This window comes from Glandiceps talaboti, chromosome 13, assembly GCF_964340395.1.
Source record: "Glandiceps talaboti chromosome 13, keGlaTala1.1, whole genome shotgun sequence".
NCBI classification, from domain to species: domain Eukaryota; kingdom Metazoa; phylum Hemichordata; class Enteropneusta; family Spengelidae; genus Glandiceps; species Glandiceps talaboti.
In genome coordinates, this window is record NC_135561.1 from 71074 (window position 1) to 96102 (window position 25029).

Below are 25029 nucleotides of genomic sequence, written 5' to 3' on the forward strand. Positions count from 1 at the left end.
GCAGCTGAGCCTACATTTGTATTATCAGTAATTATTAATTTATTCTTTAATGCTTCCTAGTTTCCTTGACGATGATATAAATATTGACATCATAATGTTTAAGGAAGACACAAATGGTCAAATTTCCTTTGACTTCAGAGATAGATTTATTAAAACCAGCACCTCTTTTACTAAATTGGTGTGTGGAATTTTTGGCATTGACCATACATGTATCTTTTGTTGTTATTGTAATAGTACTCCCTGGTAATACTGAAACCAGTACAGTTTTTGAGTGCCATTGTCGCCATAGAACAATATGCTAATTTTGTGACCTGGAATTTGACCAAAAGGTCAACAAACTTTCCAGGCCAGCTGATAACTCTTCCATGATTTATGTCCACAAGTGTTTATCACATGCTACTTGTCTTGTCATTTAAGAATTCACTGTGTGTCAAAAACTATTGTCTGAATGTGTGAAGGCCTATGTTGTAAAAATAAACAAAACATCCAATGCCCAAATTCTGTTATTTATTGAGTTGCCTGTTAAAGACATTCTTCAGATTTTTTACCAGACAGTTGGAATATACATTGTTTGTTGTGAAGGATGGCTGTAAGGATAAATCTATCTATGTACCTTAGACATTTTAGGTTTAGGATATTATTTTGACATACCACTAACCGGATATACCTGTACATATACATGTATCCTTACATGTACTTTGCAAGTTGTGGTTTTCTGTCAGAACCCCAGTAACAAGTTACTGGGGTTCTGACAGAAAACCACAACTTACAATATATGGCATATTATTCCCTTCCTCCCACCCACACCACCTTTCATGTACCTCTAGGTACCATGGTGCATCATTCCCCTTCTTCCACCCACACCACCTTTCATGTACCTCTAGGTACCATGGTGCATCAGTCCCCTTAGAATAACTGCCACATAAATGCATGCTTTCAGAATGTTTTACAATGTAAAGCTAAGAAAATGTTATCTTACGTTTGTATGATGTGTCTATTTTCTAAAGATGAGAAGTGGCTGTTGTAACAGACAACATTCTCTGGGGTCTGTTAATAGACACTTCATTCAGTTCATTTGCCTGTGTGAGTATTTGTTTGGTGTCTCATAAGTGTACATGTATACAGAGAGATCTTGAAATTTGAAGCTACGAATAGCCTCTAGACAGGTATGATGTTCAGAGCTTCGTCAGCATATTTTTGCACATACCTTAGTTGGATGTTTTTCAGCACTATAATTATTTCACCATTCTGCAGAAGTTCCACGTACATACATGTACATGTACTTTGCAAGTTGTCAAAATTCTGCATTTAGCTGTTGAGAAAGATGTCAACAACAGTTGTACTGAACTCCCCTTGCACTGTCCGCCAAATTAATTAAAAGTGTGCCTGACTCATCCTAAATTGCCATTCCACCAAATTTTTCATGCACCAAAATAAATTTGTTCACAGTATATGTAACAAAATTTATAAGCAAACTATTTGCTAATTGATTTACAAATAATAGTAGTATTTAGTAGTAAGTGAGATGTGATACCTGATTCTAGATAGTTAGGTACATGTACATGTATCAACAATTATTCCATCAACACTTTCAGCATCCACACCAACATTAAATTTATACCTCATGGTGGTAACTTTATACATGTTGATATAGAAATAGGTTTTGACGTGTGTGGTGTTGTGTGGTCATTCACCTCTGTCACCTTGTTCATTAGACTCAGTCAGAACTCCTTTTTGTGCTGTTTTATCCAGGGAATACTGCCATGAATTGATAAACAAACCAATTTTAATTTGCCTTCATCTAAATGCATATTGCTCAATCTGGCAACATTCCAGATTGTTTGCAATAACTGTTGAGGTATGAAAGTGTGAAGTTTGGTAAGCACTATATTTGGAGCCTTACTCATTCAGTTCCTAGTACAAAGTATGATACATTTAACATTCTTAAGTTAAAATCTAGATTGTTAGATATCAACACTTGCTTCATCAGCATGTTCAGTGTTTATAAAATATACATATATACCAGACAGGACAATAGGTGAGGGCCAGAATTTTCAGTCATATTCATAAGCATATTTTTATTGTCATAGCAATATTTCATTATAGCCTTGAACTTTATTTGTGGAGATAGTCCAAATTTAATAACCAGTGCAAAGGTTTATGCTAATTGCATTGTTACGCTATGCATTGTCATGTTAGCTATGGATTTTTTTTTTCGTTCTCTTTTGAATATTTTCCCCTGTCACAACTATATACTATTTTTCCCTAGTGGTTAATACTAGCATATACAAATGTACAAGCCAGAGTGTATCAGACTAGGAGAATATATTGTACTCTCCTGTATCGGACGTATTTAGAAATTTTTTATCAAGGTTTGCAACAGGAATTGTGAGAAACTATAACAGAAACCATCCTCATTTAGGGGGGGGGGGGAGGGGCAGTGTCATTTTAAAACTGAAGCACAACAAACATAATTCCTTCAATTAGGAGTGGGGGGGGGGGGAGACAAAGTTCATTTCATTGTGCGGGTGGCAAAATCACAATAAGGATTTTTAATTCATGCTAAAATGGAATGAAAGCGACAATGCAGCATGCTTTTTTTTGTTATCTTGAAAAAATAGCTAGGGAGTGTTGCACAATAAATGAATGACAAAAACAACCACCTGAATGCTATGAAAACATGGTTTTATTATTCAGCACCACCTAAATAGAAGTTTCTGAAATCAAGAGACTTTTTTCCCATTTGGTGGGCTGTCACATCTATAAATGATGATACTTGGCAAACCCACACATCAACCAATTTCTTCCGGCATGAAGAGAATGTTGCCAAAATCCATATACATGTATGTGAAGGTTCTAAGCTGGGGTATAACGTGAAATTGATACAAATATAAATCCGGAAATTACCGATGAGATGTCATGTGTTTGTTTGATATGAACTCTAAAGTCTCATAGATAGTGTGGTTTATTCATTACTGTGAACTTTATTTCAGCACTCGCAAAAAGTTGATCAATCGCCTGATGTTGATTAAATCCTTGTATTAATGTGAAATCAAAAGTTGGATTGTCTAAAATTATTACTCGGCAATAGTTTTCACATGATAGTTAAAACATGTGAAAGCTGCCTTCAACATGTTCATGACTGTCATCGTGTGATGCATGTTTACCTGAGCCATCAAAATCAACATGTATAAATTAAGGAAAAGTGTGACTAAAACAACAGAAACAACATGAGGGCTATAAAAGCATGAGTCTGGTTAATACAATTTCCCATTGAATGTATGTTTTGCAGAGACAGTAAAATGTTTAACAATTTGAATTGCAATTTGAGTTGTATTTATAGATGTCATGGTACACCCATGAAGTAGCTACATGTCCTTTAAAGGACAGGTCATTCATTTCCCATTTTGCATTGAGAAATTGGGGGGGGGGGGGGGTGTTAAACTAATCTGAAGAAATTACGTTTCTTGTGCATCAGTTTTACAATGATAACAGTATAGCATTAACGCTAAAGATCAGCCCTAAAGAAGTGTTAAGATTCTTGCCAGGGGTTTTATTTTAAATTGCTGAAGTACTGTGTACCATACATATAGTTCATTATTCTAGTAACACAGTGCTATCTCTTCTATAACGAACTGTCAAGATAAATCTTGTATGATTACATGTACATTGTATGTTACATACTCGTCTGTTACATTGTAACAGATGTCTCTTCTTCATAAGTGTGTTGTTTTTATACTATGATTGACACACTTCAGTTTATAACACCTGAATTCATTGATGTATTATTCAACTGAGATATACTGGTACTAGTAAAATCATATACATGTACCTACAAATGTACATGTGTAATACAGTCTATATGCTATAATCACATCTGAAACATGTTTCCTTCAAAATACTAGGTGACAGTTTTGTATTTATGTATTTTTTCCCATTTTTGTTTGGGCCTGGAGTCCCAGTCTGACAATAAATAAATTTATATTCATAACATCACACTGTACAATATCTTACCCACAACTGTCTCTGACTGGTATGCTTGGTGGTTCCTTATTTTATAACTTCTTCAATAATCCATACTTTTCAACATTTTAAGCATAGTAATTAAGTTTAATTAATTTGTAGCAAAAGAACGCTTAGGAATCAAAAATAAAGTTCTAAATTTTGTATAAAAATGAACTAAGAATTAAATTAAGCATGTGCTGTGAATAAAACACTTTTCAATGTCAAAGTGTCAATAACTTGGGTAGTCAGTGTGTACGATGAGTTTTAGTATGTAAATTTCTTTTGTCATACCTATTCAAATAAATCTATATCTTTGGCAAAGTCATAACAGGTGCATATATTTTCCTTAGTTTCGTTACAAATATTCTGCATGTCTTTCAAGAAAATCTGCTGACAAATTCCTAAAATTGCTACTCCTTCTACAATAAATCATTGATACCAGAACCGATGAAAATGGGTATTCAGAAACTCATCACTGGCAATTCTACGCTTGCCAAATGGAAAAAATGTTTTTACAAAACCCTATACACTGGTGAGATTTGTCTGACTTCAAGGAGATGATGTCCAACACTACAAAACAGAAAGAGTTGTGGGTAAAATGTTGTACAGTGCATCAGACTGGGTCTCAATATTTGTTAATACTTGTGACGGACATCTGATTTTCAGAACCAGTAGTCAAATGTAATGTCATAGAATAACATCAATCAAGTAATTGTGTTATGTTTCACTTCTTTCATCTGGAAAAATGATTTGAGGACATGTCTTGATTTATACAATTCAATTGATCTAAAAAGGCCTTTTAGTGGCGTGGAGTCCAGAGTCCATTAAAAATGTATTTTTTGATTGATTTTATGTAGTCATCCATTTTTATTCCCTGTTTATTGTACATGTATGTTTAATTGTTGACAGGTTGCTTGTCAATCAAATGTAGTGTATACATTTATAGTATATATATTTGTATCTCAGGTCTAATATTTCAATTTATTTGTGTTGAATATATTATGCCTTGCCATTTAATGATTTGTTATTCTGAATGAATCCATCGACATAAACATTTATGAAATGTGAACATAAAAGTCTTCCCAAATTTATTCAGCATTTGTAATAAATATAAATGTATGTTAATACTGCTGTTCTGGTCTTACCTGCCTTTACCATTTCACTTCTCAGTTACATTACCTTGAAACTACATGCAACAGTGCATTTGATTGGTTCAGGTAAGAGTTAGGTATGCTGTCTCAGTGGACTTCCTAACATTCAAATATTTAAACATGAAGTGATAATAAGATGTTTGTATTCCCTGGTGTGCTTTCTTATCTATTTTGAAAGTTGTTTTTCGGTAATCAAACCTAATATCAAAGGTACATGTAATGAGGGGTTTAGCCTTGAAAAGTTTTGAGTGGCTAAATATACATTTTATTGTCTCCAAACAGGCAAAGCCCAAATGGGGGCTATAGGAATGACCTATGTCCATCCATCGACAGCAAGCCATATCTCTGACATACGTTGATCTTTTTTAAAAAAATACTTGTCATACATGTACATGTAATGTTGCATACTATCAAGTACATATCCACATCACTTCATTTTATGATCACATCAGAGATATAAAAAACAAACATGATTTTTGGTCCAAAAAACTTCAGTTAAGCCCCAAAACTGCTAGGCAGATTGGCCTTAAATTTGGTGGGAAAATTCTTAGGGGCATGTACATGTAGATTAAGGTTTGTTCATGACATGGTGATTCCATCAGTGATGTCAGATAGGTCTAAAAATGTGACTTTTTGGTCAAGATTTTTTATTACTAAAACTATTGACCAGATTGAGATTTAATGGGGATATATTTGGGGATGTGTAGATGAAGAGCCCCTTAAGCATGTGATTGTGATGATCTCATCAGTAATATGCAAATTAGGTGTAAGAATATGAATTTTTGTTGAAAACTTATATCTCGAAAGTACTTGGTCGATGAGGCCAATTTGGTGAGATGTTGCTAGACGTTTTGTTGTGCAGATGTTGTTCAAAATGTTTTGACACAATTGGCCCTAGCAACCATGACCATGCTCTTAGCAACAACCAAATACCAGTACATTTTGCAGCAATAATATATGGTAGGCAAGTGAGTAAACATACAAATAATGTATGCAAATAGCCTTAGAAACAAGACTATGACCATAGCAACAAACAAATGATGGTGTCTTTTGCAAAGATAGCAACAGAAATTAATAGACAAATCGTATGCAAATATGCCTAGCAACAAGACCATGCCCATAGCAACAGCCAAATGATGGTGTATATCAAAGATAACAATGGGGATTTATAGACAAGTGAATAAAAATTCAAAAATGCATGCAAATATGCCTGTCAACAAGACCATGTTCATAGCAACAGCCAAATGATGGTGTACATTTTGTATGTCACAAAACAACAGAGATGGTAAGTGAATAACATCGAAAAGGTGATCGCAAATATGCAAAGAGCGCCAGAACCACTACAGCTACTGCATCTAGGTCAATATTAGTTTCCAATAAAAAAAAAGGTAACAACATTTGCATGGTCCACTTGTAGTGATCTCTTTGCAATGAAATATATGCATACCCATTTCGACAAACATTGGTATGTAACTACACTACTGAAAGTTTGTACTCAGTCCAGGTAAAGAAAAACTGAATATTCAGGCAGTGTATGATATAAATATATCTTCTTCATATCATTTCCAAATCTGTCAAATTTTTAATTACGTCTGAAAACTTGAAGGGGATACTTACAAGTTCTTACAAAATTCATTTTTTTTGTTATTGTTTTTCGTGGGGGATGGACTACAGTATGTCTTCAATGAAGATTTGTTTCTTTATATAAATTATGGTATGAACTGACTACATGTACATGGGGTACTGTGATTCATGAACAGCGCCCCCTCTGGCTTGTAAAGGTCAGTGAAATGAAAAGATCAAAAGAGATATAATCTTGACTATTGTTAGAATGGTATTATAAAATCATCATTTATACATGTATACATTGTAGATTTGTATGTCACAGGCACCAAATGTTTTGATAGGGATGATACATAAGTAAATTGGTAAGATTTACTAGAGACCTGGAAGTATTCTCCAAGCATTCTCTACCCAATTTATGGTACAAATGCATGTACATCTATCAGTTTTATTGAATTTTTCTTCTAATGTTATCAGGGATACCAAATCTTGACAATAAACTAGTCTGTGAAAAGAAAGATATGTAAGTTATGCTAGTGATACTAGAATTGGCAATACATACATACATTGTATGGTGAACATCAGCATTATGTACATGTACATGTACATGCCTAAGGTGTGAGGAAAGACAAAAGACAGTTAATTTGAATAGATGTATCATGCTGAATAAACATTTATTTTGGATGTAATGCTTTTAACTTTTTTCCAATAATCATTCAGAAATGTATAGCAACTTGACAGTGGATAAATTGCCTCCGCTTGCACAAGTATTTTAAACAATGCCACATGAACTATGCCACAGTCCATAGTTCTAATGAAAAATTCATATCAGCAGGTCAAAAATTTGAGGTTCAATTTCTAAAATGGTTTTGATTGAGTAGAAAGTCCTGAGAAGAGTTTGGTATTGAGATAGGAACTACTACAAATTCTATAAACATTATAGAATCCAAACATTTTAAGAAGTTAAGTCTGAATTTTAGGAAAATGGCAATGGAATTAAGCCCAATGATAATGCTGATGTGAGCAAAAATTTTGATTTCTAAGAATTGTTTGATCATGAGCGTATCCATGAATATATTAGTTGACAAGTTTAATAATATGATTAACAAATGTCAAACATCCTAATGTCCACTCCTTCATCAAATATACTATATCTGAAATACAAAGTATTAGTCACTTATTAAAACTGTATGGTTAAAATAAAGTAAATATCAGAAAGATGTTTGGTGTGAAGTGTGTGTGGGAAAGGTGTTTTAGGTTGTTATTCTCTCAAAGGAGGTAATGGAATAGGCTATAATTTGAAGGTTGTTACTTTTAGCACAACTGAACTGATAAGGTTCAATAGTGCTATAGGCATGATGGTGTGTGTGTGTGTGTGTGTGTGTGTGTGTGTGTGTGTGTGTGTGTGTGTGTGTGTGCGTGTGTGTGTACGTGTGTGTGTGTGTGTGTGTGTACGTGTGTGTGTGTGTGTGTGTGTATAAACGACTTAAAGTCAAAAACCACTGGACTAATTGCCATGACCATGATATTTGGTGGGTTCATTACCTTGGGTGTCTAGTTGGGAAATTGTTCAAATCAAAATGATCTTATCACCGGTGTGTGATTGGGTCAAAAAATGTCGAAAAGCTTAAACTTAAAAACTACTGGGCAGATTGGGCTGAAATTTGGGTGAAACATTCTTCACAGTGTTTATACTAAGAATTGTTCACGACATGATGGTCCCATCAGTGATATGCAAATTAGGGCTAAAAATGTGTCTTTTTTGGTCAAAAATCAATACATGTAATTCCAAAACTACTGAGCAGATTGGGCTGAAATGTAATGGGAATGCATCTAGGGATGTATAGATGAAGAAATATTAAAGATACAATGCTGTCATGAGTGATATGCAAATTAGGTGTAAAATTGTTCATTTTTGGTCAAAAACTTATATCTCACAAAGTACTTGGTCAATGAGACTGAAACTTGTTGAGATGTTTCTTAAACTGTTATTATGCAGGTTTTCTTCAAAACCTTTTGAGAAAATTGGCCCTAGCAACCATGACCCACACCCTTAGCAACAACCAAATGGCAGTATATTTTGGTTAAATAAGAACATCTGGTAGGCAAGTGAGTAAGCATTCAAAAATGTATGCAAATATCCCTAGCAACCATGGCCATGAACATGGCAACAGCCAAAAGGTGGTGTATTTCACAAAGAGAACAATTATTAATAAACAATTGAATAAACATTCAAAAAATGTATGTAGATGTGCCCAGCAACAAGACCACGCCCATAGCAACAGCCAAATGATCACATATATTGCGACGATAACAACAGGAATTGGAAGACAAATGAATAAACATTCAAAAAATGTATGCAAATGTGCCTAGCAACAAGACCACGCCCATGGCAACAGCAAAATGATCACATATATTGTGAAGATAACAACAGGGTTGGATAGAAAACTGAAGTCATTCACCAAATGAACACCTACATGGATCAGTGTGTAAACATTTTTTTAAAACTGTACAGTTGAGCTACAATGCCATTGGCGCTATTTTTGTAATTGAGGATTAAGGGGGTCATAACTGACATGGGACAGTATGAATATTAATATGTTGATTTACATTGCTATTATGGATTGGTGATATCTAATGTAATTATACCATTGCGATATGATTTATAATGTGTGCTGGAAAAAGTGACAGAAAATAAAAAGTTAACAGGTTACATTTTTGAAGTTTATGAATAGCTGTAGTCTTTGCAAAAGCAAAACAATGATCATGTGATGGGAAAGTCAATATGTTACTGTAACAGCAGTTCTAGGACTATCAATTTTCAAATGTGATGTTTGTGCCCACATTCTTATTACAGTGAATTGTGCTCTTAGTCTTAGATGTAATTCAGAGAGATGAATAGAACAGACATATTATTCATCTTTATTAGATTATAATTGACTTTATGGGTGCCTTTTATTATGAAAAAACTGCTAAAGGTTGCTTCAGATACCAGACATATACAGTTGAATATAAACCTTGTTATTTTTTATGTCTGGCTTGGCAATGCTGTGTGGCATGGATAGCCTCCATGTATACTAGGTCAGACAATTACTGTTACTCAGAGGCTGTGTTAACATGTTATTTGTGCATATTTGATGCCATATTTGACACTGGGGATACAATATTTTGGATATGCATCACTGGGATGTGTTTGAAACAGAGGACAAATGAGGCTTTACGTTAAACAAATGTACATGTACAGTTTTCGTTGCCTTGTAAGACCAGAAAGTTATGGCCATTACGACAAAACATCTTCCCTCCATGGGCAAAGCCACGATCAAGTAGACCCTACACATGTATAGGCAGACAGTCTATGCTGAAAACTTCACCCAGATAAATGCATACAATCACATCACCATTTCATTCTCAATAAAACTGAAAGATTTTCTTTTTGAACTTCGTTACTAGAACAGATTCCATATGTGAATTTACCATTCACTACATTGCTCTGAGAATGAAAATGAATATCATGGTTCATGGTTAATGTAGAGCATTGTTCATAAAGTCATATTTGATTCTCCCAGTTTATAGAGAGTTTACAAACTCACATACATACAGACAAATAGAAACACGCACATACATACTGTGATACAGACAGATGGAAACATGCACATACATACTGATACAGACAGATGGAAACACACATACATACTGTGATACAGACAGATGGACACATGCACATACACACTGATACAGGCAGATGGAAACATGCACATACACACTGATACAGGCAGATGGAAACATGCACATACACACAGTAATACAGACAGATGGAAATATGCACATACACACTGATACAGACAGATGGAAACACATACACACTGTGATACAGAGAGATGGAAACACACATACATACTGTGATACAGACAGATGGAAACATGCACATACACACTGTTACAGACAGATGGAAACATGCACATACATACTGTGATACAGACAGATGGAAACATGCACATACACACAGTAATACAGAGAGATGGAAATACGCACATACATACTGATACAGACAGATGGAAACACATACACACTGATACAGGCAGATGGAAACATGCACACACACTAATACAGACAGATGGAAACATGCACACACACTAATACAGACAGATGGAAACATTGAGAGTAATAAACAGATGAGAAAAAAGAAAAGTTTTAGCAGTAGCACCATATATTTCAAATGGAAGAAACAGTGACATTTTTACCTCTTTTCCCCTTTCTCTTTTAATTTTATACGGGGGTTCCCCACCTTAGCAAAAACACTGGTGGGTAGTATTCCTACTTCCTCAACTGCCTTGATATTGATAGTATACATTTTCTTTCTACACGTTTTGTATTTCTCACTTGTTTAGTGCCTTCCTATGGTAATTTTATTTGGGGAACCCCCACCCCACCCCAACCCTCAAACGAAATGGGAACCCCGATAGATGTAACCTACATGTACTTAAATACTGCCTTCAACAAAACACTGTACCCACTGGAAAATTATAAAAGAATTGAAGGGAAATAAATCTAAAACTAAAACCTACGCACTGTGATATAATTTTTTTGGCCAAATTATTTTGAGATCTAAATTGCGTATTCCATTATCCTAATAGATAGATCGATATCACTTCCATACCACATGACATGGAAATGATGAGCAACTGGCTACAGTCAACATGATTATATAATCACTTAATAAATCACTTATTTTAGCCAATGTGTCGGCATATTATTAACTGAATGTATAATTTGGTTTAATATATCACTTATGTGCATGTATGTATGCCAGCAGTGGTCATACTTTGTTATAGGAACTAACACCCACAGTAACCAAGTCTATTGGCAAACATTGTTGTGATATATCAGAATCAAGTAATTCTACCTCATTCTACATAGTTACTGTATTAGAAAGTGAGAGAGGGAGTTTGTTACTTGTTCTGTGGTGAGTAAAATGCCAGAATTTCAATGATTTTGACTCAATTTTAAAACTTGTAAGGGAAGCATTTGTTGTATACTTGTAAGCTTTCATATTTGTATTGTATATACTGGTGTCATGGTGTAACATCCTGTCTAGGGATTGATTAGTACAGTATTAGTACTATTAGTATGAGCAAATTTCTGACTGCCTAACATACAGGTTTGAACAGATAATCAATGTTCCATATGTCATGTATGTAAGATATGAAATGATCCGTCTGTATCATATTTCGCACTACAAACATTTAGCACAACTGAACTGAGGTTCAGTGTACTATAGGCATGGTGAAATGTGTGTATGTATATAAATGCCTTGGTATTTAGTGGGACATTGCATAGGGCATGTAGATGGAAAATTGTTCAATTTAATATGATCACATTAGAGATGTGTGTTTTCGGTAAAAAAAAATGTGATTTTTGGCCAAAGTACTTAAACTCCAAAAGTACTGGGCAGATTGGCCTGAAATTTGGTGGGAATGTTCTTGGGTATGTGTAGATTAAGAATTGTTCATGACACAATCCATCAGTGATATGCAACAGCTAAAAATGTCTCTTTTTTGGTCAAAAATCTATAATTCCAAAACTATCGAGTGAATTGGGCAGTGAGACACACAGCCATGGGCATACCTGTACGCATTGAATATCAACAAACATTGAATATCAACAGGAAGTCCAGTAATTGAATGCATAGGCGTTCTCTGTAGTAGGCTTCTCCTCGAACGTAATCAGGTTGCGTCTTACTGAAGACAGTTTGTAGTGTATGCAATGCAATGTAAAGCGACCGAAATTTTCACGATGAGGACTTTTTTTAATAGAAATTATATCTTAAATTTCCTATTTTCTGGATTCATATAACACAACTGTGGCAAATATTTCTATGAATCGTACAATACTTCAAACCTACTACAGAGAACGCGTAGGTGTTCGCTGAGATAAACATGCACACGGGGGGGAGGGGGGAACGCGTTCCAATGTAGCTAACATGTACATAAGACGAAATGCATAGAGGTACATCTAAACAAATATATAGCAATACAATCACTGAAAGTTTTTACAGTTGAAATACTTCGTATGTTGTCGGTTGCATGTGTGCACAAATAACGCCATGTAGTAGTAGTAAAGGTAGATCCAGCCGTTGTACTTCGGCTCAGGAAGTTCAATTACTGGACTTCCTGTTGATATTCAATGTTTGTTGATGTTTGTTGATATTCAATGCGTACATGTATGCCCATGACAAGTAAGACGCAACCTGATCTCACTGAGCAGAAATTTGTTTGCATGTGTGCCAGTTCAGATGTAGAGGAGGCGGTCAGGCTAAAAAATGTAAACATGTACCAAGAAGGTCAATTCAGGCAAAATAACAAAGGTAAAATAGCAATGAACGATTAGCCGACAGCTACATCGGATTTTAATCAGATTGGCACGTTTGTACGACTATCACTACACTTTTCCACTACCCTACATTTTGTAAGTGACATTTTGAATTTTTAGAGTGATATAGTGTAGTGATAGCTGTTCTCAAATCTACAGGTACACAGGGAACCTTGAGCATTTTGTACATCCTAGGACTAAGTGCAAGGAAGAAAACACAGTTATGTAGTATGTACCAGCTGTGTGCATCACAGCTCCGCTACAGGGTATATTTTTCCAAAACCTTGGTACACAGTTGAAAAATATGGCTGTTGCATAGATGTACATGTAGCTGCGGGGTACAGCTCCCATAGCTCCACTGAGCTGATATAGCTATGTGCACAACCCTGTCCTAACATAGCTGGTACAGTCCCCATAGCTCCACTGAGCTGATATAGCTATGTGCACAACCCTGTCCTATTTATGTGAATGTTACAGAGGTGTGAGAGGTACATGTATTCTGCGTAGGCTATTGTGCAGTGAATTCAGAGAGGTCATTGTTAATTGCATAATCAGTATGTGTAACTTCCTCTTTCTTGGATAAATGTTTTTTAATACAAGTTCAGTTCCTTGTTCAGTTGTAGATCACATCAAATACAAGTACATTGGGAATGTGTCAGTGATGACAAAATGATGGAGAACACGTACATCTATTTATACCAAATCTACATAACATGACATTTGCTGTGATGTCAGTCCTTATGTGGTGTATTCTTTCATTGTCTACAGCATGTGAATTAAGTAAACACAGGTAAAATATGGATGGGACTAAACAGAGAGAGCTTCATCAGGTCAACAAAGTGTACATTCAATGTTTGTGTATGTCACTATGTGTGTACAATATATTGTACACACATACATGTACACAAACATATAAATAAAATATGTAGTGTATTCTTATCGACTACTTTTAGCATATACTACATACATGTATTCTCCATAAAATATATACACACACACATAATTTTACATGTGCAACAAAATTCGTATACATGTATGTATATATATGTATATGTGTGTGTATATGTATATATATATATATATATATATATATATATATATATATATATATATATATATATATATATATATATATATATATATATATATATATATATATATATATATATATATATATATATATATTACATCGGGAACACATGTATTTATGTCAATTTTCATAAATGTCAAACATCACATATATATCACCTGATAGTAACATCCGATCTAACTCGTGTCAAAGGTCACCAAACATAACCACTGGATCAGACAATAGTGTGTGTTAAGCAAAAGGGAAAATGAGTCCTTTGGGTGTGCCTTAATTTTGATAGTTTGAGATTTTGATATGTGGATCGGAAATCATTAGATCTTGGTCTGTTTTTGTACAGGAGAATCAGCTGCAAGTATATATTTGAAGAGTGGCAAAAAGTTAATTCAGTATTCAGACATGTATGTCAATATACTATTTCACTCATTTTCAACAATTTCATCTACCTTCTGCATTCCCACATTGCAGCGACCCATATTTCATATTTTTCACATCTCTAGTATACAAAATTTCTTTGTGGCCTATATTATACAAGAAACACATGCATACAATGTAGTTCTGTATTGAAATTTGTCATTCAATTTACAGGACAAATTAACATGTTTCATGTCATTTTTTCTATTGTATAGCATACATGTACATTCCTTTTACCAGCCAACTTAAACTGTATTGATCTTTTTAAAAGTGTCAATAACATTGTCAATGGACAGTGTAGCCATATAATTGAGAGGTCTACATGAGGCCATAAGGTTTTAGTCTATATAATGATAAGGAATGTTAAATGAATTGAACTAATGTTAGATTACAGGACAAGTTCATCAGAGAATTTGTAAAGCTGTATATCCATGTTGAATTTGTACAGACATTTGCTGATAAAAGCTGGGGAAAACCGGAAGAATTTATCTACTTAGTATCCTTAACAAAGCAGTGTTGACATTGTCTTGCTCTGTAATGCCTATTGAGTGGAATTCTGTCAGCTGGTTCTCTTAGTTCAGGTGTGATCAAAAGATATATTGTATAGGCATATATACATCGAACATGTACATGTCAGTAGGGTATGTTGGGTTTGATACATGTGTAGGATAAGATGCAGTCAACAGCTGTGATGCATACAGCTTAATTTACACATACCCAATTCATACACTGATATACTTGAGTTACCTACCCCAATCTGAGTAGTAAAATCCAGCTATTTCTGATGGTGAGCTGTCCAATTTATCATAGTTTCCTAGTTTATTATTGAAAAGGTTACGACTATATACATGTGGTACATGTACTAGTAGAATGGCTATGCAAAACTTGTGGTGAAAGCTGTGACACCTGTAACAGAGTGTAAGGCTGACTTTACATAAATGTCACTAACATTGCATCATCTGGTTTGAAATAAAAAATGCTAACATTAGACATTACTATATTTCATTGTCTGGCCCAACAAAAACTCTTGCTAAGTCTGGTCCAACAAAAACTCTTGCTAAGTCTTGCCCAACAAAAACACTTGCTAAGTCTGGCCCAACAAAAACTCTTGCTAAGTCTGGCCCAATGCTAACATTAGACATTACTATATTTCATTGTCTGGCCCAACAAAAACTCTTGCTAAGTCTGGCCCAAGGCCCAACAAAAAGTCTTGCTAAGTCTGGTCCAACAAAAAGTCTTGCTCAGTATGGTCCAACAAAAACTCTTACAAAGTCTGGCCCAACAAAAGCTCTTGCTAACGACTTGACAGAACTTTTCCTTATGTGTGACTAGTGATAAAATACAGTATAGTAATGTTTGTAAGTTTTTTGTGGCGCCAGAGGGTGCAGTGTTCATTTGAGATGAGTTTTTTTGCTCTGAGTGCACACATGAATCAACATATGCATATGGTAATAACATGAAATGATGTGGAGTAATACATGGATGTACATCGATCGCTATGAGGTACCGTAGAAAGTAGACTCTCTCACAGTCCTCTGAGCATCGCATCGCTGAAAGAGCTGTTTTGTATGTACCGATATCTACTGCATAGTTGTACTTAAATATCCTTGCACTGTTGCCCCTCTACATAGGGCTAATAATTTGTTGACTGTTATTGCAATGCCCCAAGGCATCGCAATAACACAGAACATCACAGTAACACATCAACAAATGATTAGCCCTATGTAGTCAATGAGGATACAGTGTACAAGGATATTCTAGTACAATTATGTGGTAGATATTGGTACATACAAAACAGCTAATAACAATGCTACCGAGGACTGGTGAGAGAGTCTAAGTAGAAGTATTGACAATTTGAATGCTACAGCCGTTGTCTACTTTTATCTTATCAGGAGAGCTGTAGGGATAAAAAGGACCATTTCTTTGCTCAGAACAAACTTTTTCTACAGCTTTGTCAGACAACTGTTTTTTCACACCCAATATGAATCATAATCCGACATTGATCTTTTATAAGAAATTATTGACAGATACAAGTTTTACCATAGCAAAAAAAAAACTTTCTCTCAAGCATGTGTTATGTGAACATGTATATATGTGTGTATTTGTGGCCTCAGAATGTGACATAACCATCTGGAACTAATTCAAAAATAGAAAAATTGCAGTCAACTTTTGATAATTGCATTTAAAAGAAAGATCAATATAGTGCATTAGGCACAAATTAAATTAAAATACCTTGGTTTGTAGTTTGACATAAAACATGTTTGCATGTATTGAGTGATAAACACAGGTTTAGACATGTTAATGAGAATCTGTCACTGACAAATCCAGTCACAGGTATATGTGTATATAATGTGTCTTATCAACAAATTGTATGAATCAGTGTAAGCTCATATCCATGCCAGATACAGCCTGAGACTTATTGACATAGACTAGATGGGCCGTTTGTCTCATAAATGTAGTGTGCAAGTAGCAATTTCACTCATATGTATTTACTGTCGGTTAAAGATGTATACTTGACATCAGCTGTTCCCGACAGTTAGGAAAATGTTTTTAGCACAACTGAACTGATAAGGTTCAGTAGTATTACATGTATAGGCATGGTGCGAAGTCTGTCCACCTGTGTGTGTGTGTGTGTGTGTGTGTGTGTGTGTGTGTGTGTGTGTGTGTGTGTGTGTGTGTGTGTGTGTGTGTGTGTGGTGTGGTGTGGGGGGGGTGTGCGTGTGTGTGTGTGTGTGTGTGTGTGCGTGCGTGCACTTGTGTGTTTATGTGTGAAGGAGAGACATAACTCTAGCTCTTCAAACCACCATTTGCCTCATGAGATTGTTTGTTCACCACCAGCCCCCTCACTATTAACATAAGGTGAGAGTGAGTATTATGTAATCAAATTGATATAAAAATACTTAGAGTTGCATATTTTTGAAAAATAAGGTATATGTATCATTTGAATGGAAAATATATTTACTTAAAACACTTAATTACCTGCTAATACATACATTCAAATGTCACACACACATACACACACACACACACACACACACAACCGAAATATGGATTGAAATATTAATAATAAAACAAACATTTGTTGTTTATTTATTGACATCACAAATAAACAAAATATTGTTATTACAAACAAAATTCAAAGTAAAATTATTTCTATTCGTGCAAATCTTCTGTATACTGATTAAATGCTCAAAATCGGTGAAAATTTGGCAGAAAATGTTATTTTCAGTTATAATAAATTTGACTAATCAGATTATAACGTAATAGTTGGTCCCGAATGGGCAATGAAGGGGACAAAAATATCTGAAGTCATCACCCCAATACCTTCTGAAAAGTCAGTTTATGTAATTATAACTTATAAAAATTATCACCAAATCTATCCTCAGAATCAGTAAAAAATGCCCACAAGTTGGTACTGTAGTATAAAAAAAACTGCACGATCCATGATAAATTGTCACTTCTGGAGTTAAAGGAAAAATAAACATCACAATCTCATTAGCTTCCGCACTACACATTCATAAAGTCCCGATGTTTCTCCACAACACATTCACAAAGTGCATTGTGTGAGGTTTACCTGCCAGTCACGTATTCGGGCATGACGAAGTTGATCCAAGCTATTTTCAAAACAAATGTCGATTGAACGTATATGATATTTACATCAATTTTGGTCAGTGTTGCGGTGATCAAATGAACCATGTATCTATCATCTCATGTAATTATGACAGTGAAAAACGTGTCGCCAACAGTTTCAGTTTGTAGCTGGGTAGTGGTAGCCCTTCTACATGTATGTACATGTATGATGTCATGAACATGCTAGTGAATTTTAGGGCCCCACATGATAGACACTTAAGTGTTGGTTGCTATGTTTTTAAACAGAGAGGACTTTAAAGTTCAATAATGACAGTTTTTATCTGTTTATATGTTGCAGGTCCGTAAACTACAATTACAACAGGAGACAGAAAAGTCCAGAGTATTACAAGACGCATTACACGTCCTTGCCACTGAGCACCACGAACTTCAGCGTTCAATTTCACCTTCATTTTCCGTGACGAGTTCCCACTACATAGACGCGATTAGTGATGATGAGTTTTTTGATGCAGAAGAGTTAAGTAATAGTGGTAGTCATGGTGACATGATGGAGGGTCAACCTTTTGAAGAAACATTCCAGAGTTTAAGGATTTCTGATGGGGATACTTTTAATCATTCCCCACAGAAATCCTCGCCATCAGAAACAAATGAGAACTCACACACACAAGATGGCGCTATTGCGTCTCCTGTTGGCGCACACAGTGGTTACAGGTGAGTACAAATGTACACCAAGTTACATTTTTCCTACTATTGCATTTATAGTCAACAAACTTGACAATCATTCATCAAATAAACACCTATGCCTAGCATGGATCAGCATGTGGATAAACATTTTTAAAAACTGTACAGTTGTGCTACAATGCCATTGACACTATTTCTTTCATATTTATGGACATAAATGTGAAGATTTTCCTCTGGTTTCCTGGTCAAATGACAATTATAAATATAAATAATAAGTCTTAAGAATTAACAGTAGCATACAAACAGTTATCATACATATAATGTTGCCACATAAGTCAATACTTGCATTCTTTTGATGAAAGTAAAGGTTCACTGCTTGTGTTTCCCAAATTCTTTATTACTGAAAAATGTACCATAGCATAATATTATAAAGTAGTCTGATAGGGGTACATGCATTGAAGTGATTTTGTAGAACCACCCCCACCTTCTCCTTAGCTATATTTTCTGTAACAATCATGTTGTGTTTGGCATCATCCCTATACAATCGCCCAAATGATATTTAACAGGTTTTTTTGCTCATTCCATAAATGGTTTTCTTGTATAAACTGTGGCATTCGTCTTTGCTAGTGATCGAACCCTATCAAGATGACACAAATTTGTTGGCAAATTAGTACCCAATTTCAAATTGTTTACACATTGACATCAAGCCAGTGTCTACAGAACAATACATGTTTAGTAAAATGCTGACACTGTAAACATTGACAAAGAGACTTAAAACATCTGTTTTGACTATTACTTGAGGGACTGTTGTAACAAATTTTCATGTTCAATATGAAATGAAGTCACTAATGAAGTGATTCATATCAGTCAGAATGATTCAGCTGTACCTAGTAGTTACAAGTCTAGTCTAAGCAAAACATATATGTCACACTATGCTAGATTGACTTTTGCTGATTGCTCCCCATTCTCCAAGTCATCCCTGTAAGGATTCATGCTTTCCATCAACATAATGAATTATTTCTTTTGTCTTAATGACCTACAGGATCAGACTACCAATGCCAATGTTGAACAAGGATCAGTTTAGTCTATGGACAATACTGAAACAATGTATTGGCAAAGAGTTGTCCAAGATTACTATGCCTGTGGTGTTTAATGAACCACTCAGTTTTCTACAAAGAATGTGTGAATATTTAGAACATGTGCATTTATTAGATAAAGCAGATGCCTGCCAAGATCCAGTTCTCCGATTACAAGTAAGTCATTTCAATCTTCTTGACTTTGAGAGAGAAAATGAGCGAGTCCTCGTGTTTTTTTTAGCACAACTGAACTGATAGATTCAGTAGTGCTGTAGGCATGGCAAAGAGTCTCTCTCTCTCTCTCTCCCTCTCCCTCATATAATCGGTCCTGTGTTTTTTGACATTAAGCTGTTTACACACACACACACACACACACACACACAGAGATTATAAAAGTTGTAACAGCTGATAACGTCCCTTGACTCAAACGATTCACTCCTTGAAAGTAACCTTGCACTCGGAACTACAGTTTTTCTCGTTCCATAGTTAGTTAAATAAATTTTTTGAAAAATTAAGCACAGAAATACTTAAATAGCAAATTCCCATATCTGATGGCTATATACCACATGTAACATCGTCAATGTACGGTGCACGATGTATCCTAATGTTATGATCGCGATCAGATCGTGACCTTTCACCCAAGCCAAATCGTGACCTTTCACCCAAGCGAGTCACACACTCACTAGTACTTGCACACATTCGGTCGACAGCATTTCAGTCTTGACCTAGTACCTGTACCAGTGATGACTCAGGCTTATCAGATGTAATTACAAAAAGCAAACACTTAGTCATGGTAATGAGCTGATAAGGATTGATAAGAAAGTGCAAGAATTGCACTTTGCTGGTAAAGGCGATGTTCCCCTCATGTCTAGTTGGGAAATTGTTCAAATCAATCTCAAATTCTCACCACTGATGTGTTATTTTGGTCAAGTGGTTTTTGGTCAAAAAACTTAAAACTCAAAAATTGCAGGGCAGATCAGTCTGAAATTTGGTGGGGACATTCTTAGGCAGATTAAGAATTGACATAATCAGTGATATGCAAATTAGGTGTAAAAATGTGGCTTTTTTTAAATCTATAATTCCAAAACTTCCAACCAGATTGGGTTGAATTTGATGGGAATGTTTTTAGGGGTGTTTAGATGTAGAATTATTCATAACATGATGATCTCATCAGTGATATGCAAATTAGGTCTGAAAATGTATCTGTTTGATCAAAAATCTATAATTCCAAAAGATTGATTGAAATTTAATGGGGATGTGTAGATGAAGGTGAATTCACAACATGATGATCCCATTGGCAATATGCAAATGAGGTCTAAAAATGTCAATTTTAGTCAAAAATGTGTATCTCAAAACTACATGGGGAATGGAGCTGTGACTTGGTGGGGATGTTTGTGGAGATGTTATTCTTCACTTATTGTTTAAAACATATTGACAAAACTGGCCCAAGCAACCATGACCACGACCCTTAGCAGTGATGATGCATATTACAAAATAACAACAGGGATGGGTATCTAAGTGAGTGAATATTTTTTAAATGTATGCAAATTGGCCTAGCAACAAGACCATGTGCATAGCAACAAACAAATGGTGGTGGTGGTGGTGGTGGTGGTGGTGGTGTCTGGCAAAGATAACAACTGAAATTAATGAACAAGTGAATAAAATTCAATAAATGTTTGCAAATATACCTAGCAACAAGACCATGTCCATAGCAACAAAGAAATGATAGTGGTGTCTATTGCAAAGATAACAACAGGAATTAATGAACAAGTGAATAAAAAAATGTTGAAGGTGTGCAAATATGCCTAGCAACAAGACCACATCCATAGTAACAACCAAATGATGGTGTATAATGCCAAGATAACAACAGGGATGGTTAGGCAAGTGGATAAACATCCAAAAGGTGAATGCAAATATAGCTAGCAACAAGACTATGCCATATGGCAACAGCCAAATGATAGCATACATTGTATATGGTATTAAAGGTAACAACAGGGCTGGATAGGCAACATGATAAACATAAACAAAAAGATATACAGTTGTGTGACCACACCATTTGCATTATATTTTGGTGCTACACCTTGTATTATTTGTCTACAGTAGTATGAGGGCTCCATACTGTGAAGCTGAAATGACCTGTGGATGTATTCTCTTTGGCAGTATGACGGCACCATACACTATACAGTGAATCTCAAACACCTACCTATGTATACTGTCATTGCATCAGCTTTCATAAGTTATGTGCTAGTCAATCCTATGTAGTGGAAAATTATTTTTTTTCGTGTAGTATGAAAAACGTGAACAGATTCAGTACATCTCAAATTGAAAAGTTATTCCACTCAATTCTTAACTTAAGTTTAGAGATTTCTCTATCCATTAAGACTTCTGATTAAGTTAATGTTTAGTGTTGTGTCTATACATGATGTGATACAGTCATGGTAAAATGAAGTAATCATTGTGATGTGACATCTAACTGATATGTAACTTTGCTTGACTTCACAGTATATAGCAGCTTTTGCCACAGTGGCCTGTGCATCCAATCTAGACAGAGTGCAGAAACCATTCAATCCACTATTAGGAGAAACTTATGAACTTGTAAGGTAAGGTATGACAAATAAATTGACAGTGGGAGGGGCTAATGTAAAAATTGAAAGAATAGGTAAAAAGACTTATGCATGAAATACGTATTTGATGGCAGGTATGTTTTGATAACTTCAAAAAATGGTGTAGATGAGCAGTTATAACTGTTTGATTGGTATAGAATGGGTGACATCTCTGAAAACATCATTTGGACATTTCTAAATGACAAGATAATAAGGAGAATTCTTTGTGGGAATGTGTGTCCATAAACTCTAGCTTTATACTTATAAAACTTGAAAGGAATCATCCTAACTCACTGACTGACTTCACCATCTCATCAGCATGACCAGATCCCAGGGGTGATACTTCATAATGTTCTGTTTCATCACATGTATTTTGTCTAAATTTTAACCGACATCTTATCGGCGAGGGTGATATTTCGTTTATTCTCTTTCACATGGTTATATTTTGTTCTATTATTTCCCTAGGAAGGACATGGGATTTCGATTAGTATCAGAACAAGTGAGTCATCATCCTCCTGTCAGTGCATTCTATGCAGATTCTCCTAACTGGAACTTCCATGGCTCAGTACACCCAAAACTTAAATTCTGGGGTAAAAGTGTGGAGATCCAGCCTAAAGGAATTATTTCAGTAGAACTTACAAGGTGAGCTTAGTTTATACAAACACAACTGTGATAAGCTGAAAGGCCAGTATGTACTCAATTGAACAATAAGTATCAATTAATCAATCAATCAGATGAACTTCTAAAGCATCAGACTCAAACACATTTGTTTTCTTTGATGGCACTGAAAGGGTGTATCTATATATACTGCATGCTAACTGATAATAGTTCCAAAGTGTAAGTGCAAGTGTTACATTTCAATCCTTTTATGGAAGCAAATCAATTACAAGTAGCATATGCAAAGGTAATGTAACATAATTAGTAAAAAATTGTCAGACAGTAAAATATAGCAGAGTTAGTAAATTTCTGTCAAGCCATACTGCATTCTTTTTCTGGTGTACTGCTATCTACTGCATTTCTATGAAGCTGCTACTCGTGGGGAAAATAACTGAAGCAAAGTATTACTTTGGTAGCAGACAATTCTTTTAAATTAACATTGACTAAAATTGTTCTTTTGTATTGCAGGTATGGGGAGGTATATACATGGCAAAATGTAAATAATTGTGTACATAATATAATAGTTGGTAAATTATGGTTTGAACAGTATGGACAGATGGAGGTGACCAATCATAAAACTGGACATAAAGCTATTATTAACTTTAAACCTAGTGGATGGTTTGGTAAAGAATTACACCGAGTTGATGGCTATATTATTGACAAACAGTAAGTCAACACTTGCCAATTACAGTACACAACACTCAAGTTAAGTGATTCCACTGTGTGCCATACTTATTTATAGCATTCATATCAGGTGTAAAAAGAACACTATTTCAATCATTCAGATGAAAAGCCTAGTATGGCCATCCTGATGTAGTCAATAGATTACTGTGAATGGTATTATCCAACTGTGATTATATTAAGCTGTCATGACATCTTGACAAATTTTTGTGGCATCTTCTCTAACTGCCTTTCCACTGATAACATGGTTTACACTATTACTGATTGATTACAGTTACCTGTAGAGACAGTAGTACTTGGCTTATATTTAAAGCAATTAAAACAGTTCAAACAGTACACTTAACTTTTACGCTTGATATGAAACCTATACACAGTTGTGGCACACAGTGGAATCACTTTACTTAATTGATATGAGTTGTAACAATATTGATGTCTATGCAAATATATAACAAAAATATGGTAAAAAGAATATTTTTGTACCTTGGAAAGATATAATATTGTCTTCATAAGGAATTGGTAAGTAAATGAAACTTACCACTTCTGGTAGTTGGATAGGCATAAAGAGGCTTGGTAAACAGAGCCTGACAATTTTCAAATTATTTGCTGCAAGAAATTGTTATAATTTTGGTTTTATGTCATGTCTGTATGTCATGTCATGTCACAGATCTATCAGTAACTAGACATGTATCAGTATGCTTCAGTCATTGAAACAATTTAATGATATATCAATGTGAAACAAAATGGATCACCAAGAACCATAAACTTACAAACTGTGTTCCTCTAACTGTCATTACCTTGTTTCTGTCTGTGTAGGAAAGTAAAGAGAAGAATACTGTTTGGAAAATGGACAGAGTTCCTGTATGGAATTGATCCAGAAGCTCATGATGTGGTGAAGAAACAAGGAAAAGAAGGGAAACGACATCACCGACATGGATTCAAACGTAGCAGTGCTACTCCTGCAAAGAAAGATTCACCAACATCAGAAAAGGTACACATTTTAGTGTCTCTTTACCCAGAACATTTGTAATCTTGTTGGTCTGATAACTAGCCAGTTACAACAAATTGATAAAGTTGTGGCCATTACCAGTATTATATAGCAACACACTGTTGGTTTGATAAAAAGCCAGTTACAACAAATTAATAAAGTTGTGGCC

The 25029-nt window shown here is 35.0% G+C and overlaps 1 protein-coding gene across 1 annotated transcript in view; it reads left to right on the forward strand.

Moving 5' to 3' along the window:
- LOC144444851 (oxysterol-binding protein-related protein 1-like) overlaps nt 1-25029 on the forward strand; it is an 83180-nt gene that overhangs the window by 52250 nt on the left and 5901 nt on the right. Inside the window, exons 12-17 of the mRNA XM_078134402.1 lie at nt 18518-18888; nt 19901-20111; nt 22437-22534; nt 23003-23179; nt 23663-23860; nt 24689-24863. Coding sequence (XP_077990528.1) covers nt 18518-18888; nt 19901-20111; nt 22437-22534; nt 23003-23179; nt 23663-23860; nt 24689-24863 — 1230 coding nt within the window. The remainder of the gene's footprint in view (nt 1-18517; nt 18889-19900; nt 20112-22436; nt 22535-23002; nt 23180-23662; nt 23861-24688; nt 24864-25029) is intronic.